This window comes from Hipposideros armiger, unplaced genomic scaffold, assembly GCF_001890085.2.
Source record: "Hipposideros armiger isolate ML-2016 unplaced genomic scaffold, ASM189008v1 scaffold_88, whole genome shotgun sequence".
In the NCBI taxonomy this organism is placed as follows: Eukaryota; Metazoa; Chordata; class Mammalia; order Chiroptera; family Hipposideridae; genus Hipposideros; species Hipposideros armiger.
The window spans coordinates 2,034,057-2,048,414 of record NW_017731438.1 but is presented as its reverse complement, the minus strand read 5'-3'; the positions used below and the strand labels follow the sequence as shown (position 1 = coordinate 2,048,414).

The window sequence follows — 14,358 nt, the reverse complement described above, 5'->3', positions numbered from 1 at the left end:
GGCGACGGCTAGGCTGCAGTGGGGCTGCCGTGAGCTACCATGAGCGGCTGTCCAATGGCCGGTGACGGATAGTCCTCAGCCGGGAAGAGCGCAATGATAATACCAACCAACATGGGCCAGTGAAGCGACATCCTCCACAACTAGACTAAAGAACAAAAGGACAGCAACTTGTCTGTTCCCCTTCCCTGATTCCCCAATGCTGTTTCCTCCCCCAATTCCCCAGTAAAAATCTTTAAAAATAAATAAATGTAGAGTTCAACATTGCTGGTGGGATTGCAAATGGTGCAGCCCCTTTGGAACAGTCTGGCAGTTCCACAAAATGTTAAACAGGGTATCATATGAGGTACAGTGTGTCTCAGCAACTCCACCCCCAGGAAGTGAAAGCATGGGTTCACACAGAATCTTGCACACGAGTGTTCACAGTATTTATAATAGCCCCAAAGTGAAAACAACCAAAATGTCCATCAACTGATGAATAGATTAAAAAAATGTAGTCCATCCATACAATTTCCATTTTCTTGTTGTTCAGCAATAAAAAGGAATGAAGTAAAAAAAAAAAAAATGAAGCACTGATACACGCCACATGGATGAACCTTGAAAACATTATGCTGCATGAAAGAAGCCAGTCATAAAAGACCACATACTGTATGATTCCATGTGTATGAATGTCCAGAACAAGCAAACCCTTAGAGACAGAAAGCAGATTAGTGGCTGCCAGGGACTGGAGAGAGAGGGAGAAAGAGTGACCATGGGACAGGGTTTCTTGTTTGGGGGATGAAAATTATCTAAAATCAGATAGTAGTGATGGCTGCACAACTCTGTGAATATACTAAAAACCACTGAAATTGTACACATTAAATGGATGGTATTATATGGTGTGTGGATTATATCCTAATAAAGCTGCTATTTAGGTTGACTTTTGAAAATGTATATTTATATTTACAGTTCAACATTACTCCACTTCACTACTGAAAATATAGAGTGTATGAAGAATTTCCTCTAATTATATTATTCTAAGTCATCTTACATAAAACAATTTACAATAACATTCTTTTAATGAAGATTAAAAATCAAGGAAATATTACAAAGAAAACAAAAATAACAAGGACAAATTTACATAGCTTTGATACTTCACGAGATATAATTAGATTTTTCTCTAAGTTTATACAGTAATAATTAAATAAATCCATTCATTTATACAAAAGAAACACCCTCACACAGTAGAGTCTCATAATGCTATGGTGAACACCAATTTGATGCTTTAGGACTTTAATATGCCGTTAACAAATTTTCAAACTCAAGCAAGTTTGGAAATGTCTTCATACTGAATTCCTTCAACTCTGCGTCCTTTTAAAGGGCCCTACAAATTAAAATAATTGAAGAACAGGTTAAAAACACACGTACTTAAAAGACATAAAAATGACACTACACTTCTGAATACCAATTTGCCTTTTCCATACCCCAAAAGTACCCTTCAGGACACTAATGTTTCTATGTCCATAAATTTTAAGAACATTCTATGGCATTCTCATTAAGAACTACCACACATTCTTCAATGGCATCTGAAAAGTGTTATCACTAGGTACTGCGGCGAGACCTGCCAGCTGTTCACCATCTCCTCTGCCTCCTGGATAAATAGATTCCCTAGCTCTCCGTGTGGTTAGGTGTGGCCATGGGGCAGCTCACCGACATGAACAGAAGGATGTGTGCCCCTGCCAGTCCCGGGCCACCCTATCCTCTTCCCTCGAGCCAAAGCTCCCCCTTGGTCTGCTGAAGCACACAACATGACATCTGTAAAAGCCACTTGTTGAAGATGGTAGAGCCACAAGTCAGAAGGACTCCGGGCTTACAAATTACCTTCTAGAACAGAGCTGTCTCCTGACCAAGAGTTCCATTTTGGACTTTTAGCGCAAGAGGTAAACCTCTATTATGTTTGTCCCATTATCAATTTGAGGGTTTCTTTCTTTCTTTCCTTTTCTCCTTCCTTTTCTCTTTCTCTCCTTCCTTTCTTCCTCCTTCCCTCCCTTCCTTTCTTTCTTTCTTTCCAGCAAATATCATTATTTTAAGCAATATAAATACTCTAACATGTTTGTCTAGTTTGGCTAGTGTGACAGTTAGGCTGGTCTTCATTATAGAAAATGAGTCCAACTTTAAACATATCTTCATCTTCTCTTCATATCCAACACAAAGGGCAAGGGGACAACTAGATACGAAAGACAGTACCTGTCATAAGAGCTGACACAATCTGAGAGCACAGAGGCTAAAAATATGGGCTCTGGACCCACCCTCATCAAGTGACTAAGCCCCTCTGTGCTCCATTGTCCTCTAGTGGGGAATAATAATACCTATATTATTGGGTTGTTGGGATATACAAATGAGTCAACACATATAAAGTGCTCAGAACAATACCCAGAACATGATATGAGTATGAGCTCAATAATTTTCAACTCATTATTAAATCTTTTGGTTAAAATTTAAAAGTTGGTCCTCTCCCTTGCAAAACAGAAAATGAGAGTGATGATAATGACTCCAACCCTGAACTGAGATTTTAACATTTTTTACTGAGACTCTGCCATCCCTTTAAGATGCTTTCTAAGATGCCATTCTTTTTTAATATGATCATAATGATTGTATTTAAGGGAAATAAGTTCCCAGATAAAGCGTGACCCAGGTTGAATCTGACATTATCAAGTTGAAAAGGTCTACGGTCAATTACACTTTTATGATAAGAATACGAAGCTGGGGCATAAGAAGGGAGCCAGGCGTTTGGATTAATTAGGCAAATAGCTAAAAAAAACTAAGGCTGTTTTTGAACAATTTGTTAACGATTTTTAAATCTGCTTAATAAATGTAAAATTTTCAAATAGCATGATACTATACTAAATTTAAGATGCCAGAAATGATAATTTTAAAAAAAAATAGTAGGAGAAATCACTCGAAAAGTTCATTGTGTTTCATGGCAGTGTCTTGGTGAAAACATGGGACATAAGAGACAGACACAAGCACAAAAAACACAGATTTTTTTTAATATGGAGGCAGGCAGCAAAAGAAAAATGAAAAGAAGCCTAAGACTTTGCAGGTGGGATTACTGTTCCAAAAGTGCATGCTGCTTTGCAAGCCAACCAGAAAGGTGTTTTTTTTTGTTTTTTTTTTTTAGCTGAGCCATCCTGCCACCTGTTGGCAGCTCAGCTCAGGCCGGGCATTGAACCGCTGTTGCTCAGAGCTCAAACTCTTGGGCGAGCTCTTAACCAACTGAGCCACTCGGCCAGCCCCCAGAAAGGTTTTTTATGTAGATTTCCTTGTAGGTTCTATCTCAGTACAGCTCCATAAGCAACTAAGGCATCAGAAAGAAAGAAGAAACTGGGGTTTACAGTTCTTGACAATCATACAAACTGTAAACCAAAGGTATCTGGATGGAACTTAGAGATACCCTCAGTAGTAATTAGTTGTTCTGTGTTTCCCTGAGATGAAAACATGAGACAGCATCTTAACTGGGTAGTATTATGACATTACAAAGTGGAGGAGGACCAATTCTCCATGGAAATGGGAGACTTTCCATGACTTACACTGATGGACTCAGACAGAAAAACTTACTGACTTTAAAAAAACTCAGTCTGTTCAGTCACACTGATAAAATTTTCAATATCCTTTTTTCCCCTTATAGTTTATGTTAGTGACAGTTTATAAGTTAGTATTGTCAGGGACAGGAAAAAAAAATGCCAAATTTACTTAAAATATGATATCTCTCAAGTAAAAACCCAAATGCTTTTTCCAGAAAACCTTCCTGAGACACAATTCTCTAACCAATCCACGCAGGGGTTTAGGGGCCTCGGAACTCCTTAAGATGTAAAATTTGGCAGTTGTGTGCAATTTTTTTGGAGAGAGTTCAGAACTTTCATCAGACTCTCCGAAATACGAACACTTAACTGTACCGGAGATGAAGAAGTCTTTCATTTAGAGATAAAGATACATACATAATGCATAGTTCAGAGTCCTAACAAAGAATTAGGCAACGGGGACGAAGCACGTTTCAGATCTTTCCTTCTGAAGACGTCTTAGGTTCCCCTTGGCCTCACGTACAGACCAATCACTGAACTAGCAGGTCTAAATCAATAGGCAATTTCTGATGTCAGATTTCTTTAAATTAGTTATTTTATTGATCCTTTCTCCCTTAATCCTTTATGAATGAAGTGGGGATGTTTAAAAAATTGATCTCTGGCTTTTCTCCCATTAATTATGACTATACATTCCCCACTAATTATACCATACCAAATTGAGTTTTACATTAGTAGATATGAGCAAAAAAGTTAGGATGTGAAACTGTACATATTATATACAATTTCATAAAATAAAAGACTGGAAAGGAACAGACCAAAATATTAATGTGGGTTATCATTTGGCTGGGGGATTATGGGTAATTATTAATTATTTATATTAAATTATTTATTTTTAATTAATTATTTGGTATTTGGTATATTAAATGGTATTTACACAATGAGTATTGCTATAGACTGAAAGTATCCCACCCAAAATGTATATGTTGCAACATGATGCCCAATGTGATGGTATTTGGAGGTGAAGCCTTTGGGAGGTGATAAGGTCATGGGAGCAAGCCCTCATGAATGGCTTTGTGCCTTTATAAAGGGACCCCAGGGAGTTCCCTTGTCCGTTCTACCATGTGAGGACACATGAACCAGGAAGCAGGCCCTTAAGAGACACCAAATCTACCAGCGCTTGATCTTGGACTTCTAGCCCTCAGAACTATGAGAAATATATTTCTATTGTTTATAAACCACCCAGTCTGTGGTCCTTTGTTATAGCAGCCCAAACAGACTAAGACACATATGCATTTCCTTTTTAATCAGAAAATAAAATGCTCTAACAATGGTAGTGACTAGAGAAAATAAGCTTACAGATGCCCAAGTAGGAGAGAAGGCAAACAAAAAACCCAAACTCTAAAATAAAACAAAGACCAATCCAACAAAAAAGAGCTATGGCACATTTTTAGAGCACTTTGAAATGTCTTTGTGTAAACACACTTACAGTTTCAATGACTATAGTAGCTGAAAAGGTCTTCTCATTGATGGATTCTAAGGTACCTTCATTTCCTCTGTAGCCTCCGTTTAAAACGAGAATTNGCAGAGAAGATGATGTGACGATGCAGCAAACAGAAATTAGAAGACCCTGGTCTTGCAACTGGAGGGATGCAGCCACAAGCCATGGAATGCCAGCAGCCAGCAGAAGCCGGAGGAGATGAAGAACCATTCTCCTCCGAGCCTCTGGAAAGCGCACAGCCTTGCAGACACCTCGATTTCAGAATTGTGACCTCCAGAGACACAACAGGTTGCCACAATTTCAAGCCACCTAATTTATGGGAATTAATTATAGCAGCTGTAGAAAACTAATAGAAGGGTGATCAATTTGGGGGCCACTGGGACCAATCTTAAAATTCATCTACACTTAGGAATAACGAATAATAAAGGAGAATGGAGAGCAATAAATACATCAGGGTCTAAAACCCTTAACATGTGTGATATGATATATTCAAGCCTGCCTTCCAGGTCATATCATATGAATATTTTGAAAAGAAATGTCAAATGTACCATACATAGAACCCAACTGACCAATTTCTTTATGATATCTAATACAGGTATTAATTCTAAAATGTTTTGATCAAAGCTAAGACATTTGGCAAGTCATTCAGAAGCAGTTATAAATTGCTGACTGGGCCTGCCCATTTCCTTTCATTCTCCTAGCCAATTATTCAGTCTAGCTTATAAACTAACCAAGAAATCAAATCAAACAAACGAAACACCCTGAGTTAGGCCCTAAATAAACAACATGTAAAACGCTAAGTAAAATAGAAAATATCATCCAGCTTAAAACTAAATTCCAGTATATACTGGTACCTTCCTGGATGTCTTCTTTTATATTTAGCTTTTTAATCTCTGTAACTAAACTGAATGCACTGCACATCACAAATAGTGAGTAAATATTTGGTGAAAGAATATGTAAGAACTAGAAGAAAAGAGAACCTGAGAAGTGGATGGAAGTACCTGACTACATGCTAATCCAGGGGTTCGCAAACTACAGCCTGAGGGCCAAATTGGGCCTCTGATCTGTCTTTATAAATGTGATTTTACTGGAACACAGCCATGTCCATTCACTTACATATTGCCTATGGTTGCTTTCTCACTCCGACAGCTGTTAAGTGATTGTGACAAAGAATTACATGGCCAACAACGTCTAAGATATTTACTATGTGGCCCTTTACAGAAAAAGTTTGTGGACTCCTGCCTATACTACACCATTTAGAAAGAAAGGCAATTATTACTGAGTGCCTACTAGTGGATTTATACTGTATTAGGTGATAGTATGGATGAGATAGGTCAATAACTTAGTCTCTAGTCTCAGAAAATTTTAACACAGCAGGTAAAACAAAAAACATATACCCCAGCTAACATTTAACTTGCTAAGTGGGCTATGATAGAAAAATAAAGTGTTGCAGTAGCATAGAAGGAACCATCAACTGCGGAAGGATTCATGGAGAAGTAACAGTTTATCCATGTGAAGCCTTTAATCAAAATGAGCCTTTCCGAGTGGCTCAGTTGGTTAAGAGTTAGCTGAAGAGTGTGAGCTCTGAGCAACAGGGCCGCTGGTTCGATTCCCACATGGGCCAGTGACGCTGTACCTGAGCCGAGCTGCTGCTGAGATGCCAACAGGTGGCAGGATGGCTCAGNCTAATGCCGCGACCCCTTAATACAGTTCCTCATGTTGTGGTGACCCCCAACCATAAAATTATTTTCGTTGCTACTCTATAACTGTAATTTTGCTACTGCTATGAATCGTAACGTAAGTATCTTTTTGTTTTCTGATGGTCTTAGGCAACCCCTGTGAAAGGGTCATTCGACCCCCAAAGGGTCGCGGCCCAAAAGTTGAGAACCGCTGTTTTAGAGGGAAAAGAATAAAAGATCTGAGAAGTGAAAGTTTTAGAGACTAACATTATCACTGTGCCAGCAATGATATCACCACGAAGAGAATGATGGGTCGGAAAATGAGCTGACCAAAGTATTGGGTTGTCGGAAAAGTCATGGCGTATTTTTTCTGGTTTTCGTTGCAAAAATGCGTCATGACTTTTCTGACAACCCGGTATTATAATACTAGATATTGTGTTAGTGCCCAAACGATCAAGATAATTAAAGAAAAGAAAAAGCAAAATAATACTGACTTTTACTAGCTCAGGTACCTAAATAATTAATAATAACCCTAATGTGGGTGATTTATCCAGACAGGTCTGTGTTTTGCTTTTGGAAAAAAAATAATAACTTTAGGAGGGGAAAATTTATTCATGCCACCAATAGCTTCTCAGAGGACTCGCAAACTACCACGTCATCCAAAATGAAATAGAATCAGTTATACTAGCAGTTACTTATTTCTAAAAAGGAAGCTCGTATCTGTAACTATCAGGTAATCTCAAAAAACTACAGTTTAACACATGGAGTCACTCATTTTGTTGGCATTTGCATTAATTGGTCTGCAAAAAGATTTACCTGGTGCAGGAATTACTGTTTCTAAATGAGTCTGGTCAAGTTTCAGCTTGTCTCCAGAATCAATCATCTTTACCACAGCCGTGTATTTGTCAATCACTTCCTGTCATGTAAAATCAACACTTTTATAAATAGAAGAGATACATGAACACAAATTTCAAAGGACAGAAGTCAATAATACGAAAACAAACAAAATTCCAGTCAAAAGAGAAGAGTAACTCCTTCTATAAATGACACTGTTTTCTAGATTCCATATATGATTTCTCAATCTATATTGCTTAATAAAGAATTCAATTCAAAGCTTAGTTAAGGTTTTCATCGGGGCAGAATAAAAGGCTGATGATATTAGAATATTTAAGAACTATAATGAGAGGGATAATTTTGCCCAGCTTCCGGTACAGTAGAAGGGCAATTTAGGCACGCACAGGCTGGGCGCTCAAAGAAAAGCAAAAGGGAGAAAAAGACTGGAGCGTTAATTTTTAAACTTTAAAATCCTAGAGTGGCCAAAAAGGCAGTCTCAGGCAAAACACAAAGAAGTCCTCCTTGGAACCCTGAGGACATACGTGTATCGCTCATCATCAATAAAGAGAACGCGTCTTACTGGTTAACAAGGCGTGCACACTTAGTTTAAGAGGTACCAATGGGATTTCATACATACTATTGGGTTGTCGGAAAAGTCATGAAATTTTTCTATGTTTTCCATTGCAAAAACGCATCATGACTTTTCCGACAACCCAATACTTGCTCCAGTAAGAAAGCAGACCAATGTTAGGTATAAACAGTGGCTGAAAATGACCTATCTTTCTGACAATTATGAATACAGCTTTCCTTTTATGGAACCATCAAGAACCTTAGATATATGCTTTCCATACCAGGACTTGATTTTTAAGGCATACCAAAATGGCTTTACTCAGTCACACATCAGCCCCTTTCACAGATTCCATTCATAACTATGTTCTTACCTTAACAATGCCCTTTTTCTTATGATATTTCTCTCCAAGTTTTTTGGTTATAATTTTCACGATGATTTCCTAGAAAATAACAATAAAAAATAAAGATGAAAGGAAAGATATAGATTACCTTTTCTGTTTACTCCTTCATTTTAAACCATGTTCACCAAAAATAATTGTAAATTATAAATGCTCTGCTAAATAAGAAATTTTGGAGTTCTAAGCCTTCCCATAGATGGCATTTCCTTACTAATCTTTCATTCTTTCTTTCTCTTTTTATTCAACATGGATCCCAAGGGGAAAAATATACATCTAATGGCAGATTTCCAAAGTGAAAGTTTCTTGAAACCTAGGACCTTTATTTATAAATCTCAACTCTATTAATTCATGTCTTTCATAGATAGCGTCTTCTTTTCTGTCCATTCAAGCAAGTAAAAAGTATCAAGGATTTTATAGTGTTGGTGTTCACTGCTGATAAAAACGCAGCCAGCAAGAGTCTCCCAGAGAAGTCCCAGGACATGACACTGTCCACAGTGTTTTTTTCTCATTAGGTTGCATTGAATTTTTGCTATAGGCAGGATTCCTCCAGAATAGCTCCAGCTAAAAGTATCGCTCTTTTGAGCAACTAATTCTGGAATGGGAGAGAAAGCAGGGCTTATTTCATAATAATGCATTCTGATGTGCTTCTTTCTCGTTTTCCTGATTTGAGTTAGCTGTGTAATGGCTGATAATAAAAATGACATCGCCTCACTTGCTGCTATACTCACTACAGTCATTCTACATTTGCTACTTTGAGCAACTTTAGTAGGTACAGATAGTCACAAGTACTCCATTAAGCCATGCTCAAAATTATGTTANGCCCTCCCTTCCCCATTTACCCAGGTTTTGCCCATTAATTCTCCAGAACTCCTCAGCCAGGGGGCTGTCCCGACCTCCAGACACTCTGCATCCTCCCCAGGCTGCAGCCAGTGCCGGCCCTCTACCTGCCCGCCGACTGCCAACCTCCAACACAGCACTCATCACAGTCAGGACAAATGGTCTATTCATTTCTTCCCCATTAAGGACTGCCTCTTTTCAGGAGAAGGAAGCTGAGCTTTAGAAGGTGATATAATTACACAAGAGCATTGTGTAAAAGCAAAGTTCGTAAGTCAGGAAGGGACCCAGGTTTGTCTCAACTCCAAAACCCGAGCTTTTACACTCAGCCATTTTCTTTTCTCCTCCTAGTTACAGCACTAGGCCTACAAAATGCAATTCTGGGCTTACAAAAACAAGCACTTGCGCTGCTTTAGCCATTTTTCAGTTGTCTCTCTCAGTGATATCGCTGCCCACCTGTTCTTTGCCTTCCAGACCTCTTCTCACTTGCTCTTCAATAAATTTGGCAGTTTTTTCTTCGTCATCAAGGTCCTGCTTCTTCTTTTTCTCCAGTTCCAGCTGCCGGCGGATGGTTTCTGGGTCCCTGTCTATGTACTGAATATACCAGCCCTTTGGTGTCTCATCCACTTTGCACAAGCCTTAAAAAACAACAACAACAACAACAACAACAAAGACACCACAAATTTGCACACAGTCAAAGCTAAAGGTAAATATAAATGTGCGCTAATCTAGGCATTATTTACTCATTCATTCAAATATATACCTTCACCCAGTACATGAATTTTCCATATTCATAATGAGATTTAGATACTTTAAGTGGAATATTCTATCTCTTTGAACAGAAAAAAGTTATCATTCTGATTTTTAATGAGCTAGGTTGAGGCAACATATTTAAAAAAGAAAAACAAGTGACAGAAGTATTATCTTGTTTAGTAACTATTCAGCTGTGTCTAAGTATTTAACATCCAATGAGCACATGATATTCTGCTAACTTAACTAAGTAGAAATTATTCCACAAAAATGAAATAGAGTAACACACTGAATAAAGTAATACATGGACACAAAATTTCCTTCTCTTTTCTTCTCCCCAATTTTTCATCCTATGAAGTTTAAAAATGAGGAAAGAAGCCATAAATTTTAAAAATCTTGTTAAGAGAGGGTAACAAGTTTCCTAAAGTGAAATGAATATGGGGGGGAATAGAAGACGAGTGATACTAATCCCTAACCTAAATGAGAGGATGATTACTGATAAATCTTGGCACTGTCAAAAGAACTATTCCAGACATTCATACTTCACAGGAGTACACAAAATCAACCCTGTGCTACTAAGTTCCTCTCCCCAGTTTTTAATCGCCCTACCCATCCTCTTTTTCGTAAATTTACACAGAAGCTGACAGCTCTTTGTCCCCTGTCGTGGAGCCACATCACAGCTCTTCAGGTATGTCTATCCTTACCTTCTCTGCCCAACCACTTGGTGAAATCTGTCAGCGTCTCCCACTGAGTGGCATTCATGTGGATGTGCTCTCGGTGGCTGATGTACTCATTGTAAACAATATTGTTGTGAACTCTTTTCGTGCCTAAGAACAAAACAGGACACTGTTGACCCTGAGCAGGTTATAAGGTTAGGAAGTTATTATGTGCACAATACTTAAGATGCTCACCAAAGCGNCCATAAACAAGTTTGGCATTAAAATCAAGGAATATTACCAGCCCATAAACATGAAGTCACCCTCTGATACAGATGCAACCAATAATTAAAGATCACAGAGAAAAAAACTCATTGAAGTTATAGGTCTATCTATCGAAGTTATACATAGTTGAGAAATTTAGTCATTTATCCCAAATGCTATTGAAATCATTCACTTGGAAGTACATTTAGAACTTAAGGAGCTTCTACTGAATACGTACGGGCTGCAGCCAGTAGTCAGTTCGGGAAGCCCTTTTCTTTCCCTCTTCAATCTGTAGAACACACGAGACATAAAACCATCTCTTTAAAATCCTCAATTCATTTCAAGCAACATGCTATTTAGCAAAAGAACAACATAAAACACACAATTCACAGAAGATCAGCGATATAATTTGTATGCTCTGATAAATACAAATAAACACTTTTTTTTGCAATTAGTCTTTGATTGAAAACACAAAACTTGGATTGAAGAAAAAAAAAGTGATAAAACAAGTCAATTGACCAAGAAAATAACCACAAACAACCTCTACTTGGGCAAGGCCACCTGACAGTTCAGCACTGCCCTCTCCCTGCCTCCTCCCATGTGATCGTCACAAGCTGGAAAACAGGTGGTGTTTTCATGTGGTAAAAACACAACACTTACAGAGCAACTTAGCACAGCATGGTTAGGGATGCTCTGATGGCAAAAAGAGGCTTTCCTGCTGCATAAGGGTAATCCAGCTTGTGAACAGAGGGGAAGAAACATACAACCAGCAGAGACGTAACTAAAAGTGTGACCAAATGAAGGGAGAGCGGGCTGGCCACTGTGGATCTACCTCACGCCATCTTCTTTCTCAACTGCTTAGAGTTAGAACCCAAAGTACAACTTTCAAGGGGACGGAACAGTGTGATTCTTCGGTTGATTCTAAACCTCATTTTTATTCCTCCAATTTTCCAATATGAATAAAGACTATTCTAAATTTAGCACGGATTATATTCAAAGCAGGTAGGCCTGGCTTTCCATTGGCCTTTGAACTAAATGTAAAAAGTCCTGTCGTGGCCTGTGATGACATTCTTGTGCTCACCATGCTCATCCAGCCACATGGCTCTTTCCATCACATGCTTGAGTTAGAGACCTTTGCTGCCTTAGAGCCTTTTCACAAGCCGTCTCCCCAGTCCCTGCCCTCAACCTCCTTGGCACTTGGCATTTTGTCATTACCTACTTACTGTTCACTTGTTCACAGAACGTCAGCCTCACTAGAATCAAAGCTCCGTGACACACAGGGACTGTGTTTTTCTCCCTACTCTACAGGCCTAGGACCTCGCACAATGCCTAGCCCATAACAGCGACTCGGTATTTGTTGAACGATGGAACGACCACATCTCACAGTGTACACATATTACCCTTTACGCTTTGTAGACTGTCCCGCATGGTGTGAACTCAGAAACAGGGAAGACCGAACAAGCTCCACCCCTTCACAGAGGAAGAAAGGCGATGGGGAGGCTAGAGGAAGTGACACTGCAGGAAGAAGACGCTGCTCCTGGGGCCCATTTGTCCCTTCTCTTTGCCTCGCCTGCTTCTTCTCTTGCACTTATCTCATAAATTTACTGGTAAGGTAAGGTCATGTGCTGGGAGGCAGGAAGGAATATTTAGGGGGTATCCTAAGAACATTCTGCAGAACAGCTCTGAGTTCCAGGTAGAAAGTGTGGCCCCAGATCCAGATAATCACAAGTTTTCAATGATTGGTCACATAAACTTAGCCATGAGGTTATTTCAAATTAAAGCTATGTCACCGCCTTCTCCTGCAGGCTAGGAGGCAGTAAGTAAAAGTCAGACAAGAGGAGAGCACATATTGGGGTGGGGGGGAAGGGGCCCATGGAGGGTGCCACTTTCACAGAACCACAGAGGGGGAGCAGAGCTTTCATTTCCAGCTTCCGTTACCCCCGAAGTCCTTCTCACTGATCTCTACTGCCCACAGCTGCACAGAGAGCTCTGCAGACAGCACTTGGGGCAAGAAACTAAACCTCAGTGGGGGGTTCTGACTCATGCAGATGGAAGTGCACCTCGGCTCCTTTTCCCTCACCTAGTATTTGCACGTTTTTTTAACTTCACATGAATCTAATAATGGTGAAACTATTTCAGTTTCCCTGGTTTAAATTGCATCATTCCTCTAACACTAAAGAGTTGACAGGCAGCTCATACACTGTACCTCCATGATTTCATCGAGTGCAGACTTCTTTTTCTTCTTTTCTTTTGGTTGAGCTGAGCTATGGGAAGACTCTTTCCGTTTCACCGATGTTGCGGTCTCTATCATCTTCAGTGCACTTGGTCCCAAAGAACTGAAAAAAAGAGAAGAGCTTGTTAACAAAAAGTATGCACAGATGGAGGCTTTATACTGTGCATAATGAACAGCACAGAAGAAATTTGTTATGTGATTCATTTGTAATAGATTAGACAAAGCAATGAAGGAGCTGTCTGTGTCCCTTACCGGATGACAGGCACAGAACAGGTAACCCTTCCTGTCTCTAACCCACCTCCCGCGTCGCCTCCCTTCAGTTCGTGCCAGAATCATCAGCTCAGCAGTGATAATAGTATCGGCTCCGGCGTGAGGCAGATCCTGCAGGGTTGGACGCTACTTCTGCTAGACCCTTGAGCAACTGGCTTTGCTAAGCCTCTGTTCCTCATCCATAAACGGGGATGCCAATGTGACCCAACTCAGGGCTCAATTGCAAGGATGAAATAAGATGTTTGCAAAATGACTGGTAGAAGCCTAGCACATTACTGTCAGCTCTGTTTTTTGAAAGCAAAGATCTCGTGTCACATAAATATTTGATTGCTCCTACCTGCCTAGAGTTGACAGTGTAAATTCTAAATTTTGTAGTGCCGATACAAGATTTGTCACCACGGGCCCCAGAATACTGTCCCTGACTTATGATGTTCACTGGCCATTGTAAACGATTTGGTATTGATTGAGCCATGCCCTGTGCTCCATGCCTTTGCAAATCTGCACATGCCTCTTTTATACCTAAAATAATCTCTCCATTTATCTCATTCCTCATGAGGCTTCTTGGATTGTCATTTTTTGAACTGCCATCGTACTTTCTGGCATGTAACACACTCCACTTTGTATTACAATCATTTGTATATATGACTCCTCTCTCATACTAGGGGAGGGACCATATATACAGAGGGTGCCAAAAAAATGTATACACATTTTAAGAAAGGAAAACCGTATTAAAATTGTAAGAGTCAATATATACCAATAACAAAAGATGAATACAAGTCACGTTTGACTTCTGCAATTACAAGAGGTGCTCAAAG

The 14,358-nt window shown here is 39.5% G+C and overlaps 1 protein-coding gene across 1 annotated transcript in view; it reads right to left on the bottom strand.

Moving 5' to 3' along the window:
• Positions 1–1,036: 1,036 nt before the first annotated feature.
• Positions 1,037–14,358, bottom strand: part of KIN (Kin17 DNA and RNA binding protein) — a 27,282-nt gene continuing 13,960 nt past the window's right edge. Inside the window, exons 5-9 of the mRNA XM_019644528.1 lie at positions 9,809–10,008; positions 8,510–8,578; positions 7,547–7,650; positions 5,044–5,140; positions 1,037–1,360 (exon numbers count right to left, since the gene is read on the bottom strand). Of these exons, the coding sequence (XP_019500073.1) occupies positions 1,298–1,360; positions 5,044–5,140; positions 7,547–7,650; positions 8,510–8,578; positions 9,809–10,008 (533 nt within the window). The 3' untranslated portion in view covers positions 1,037–1,297. The remainder of the gene's footprint in view (positions 1,361–5,043; positions 5,141–7,546; positions 7,651–8,509; positions 8,579–9,808; positions 10,009–14,358) is intronic.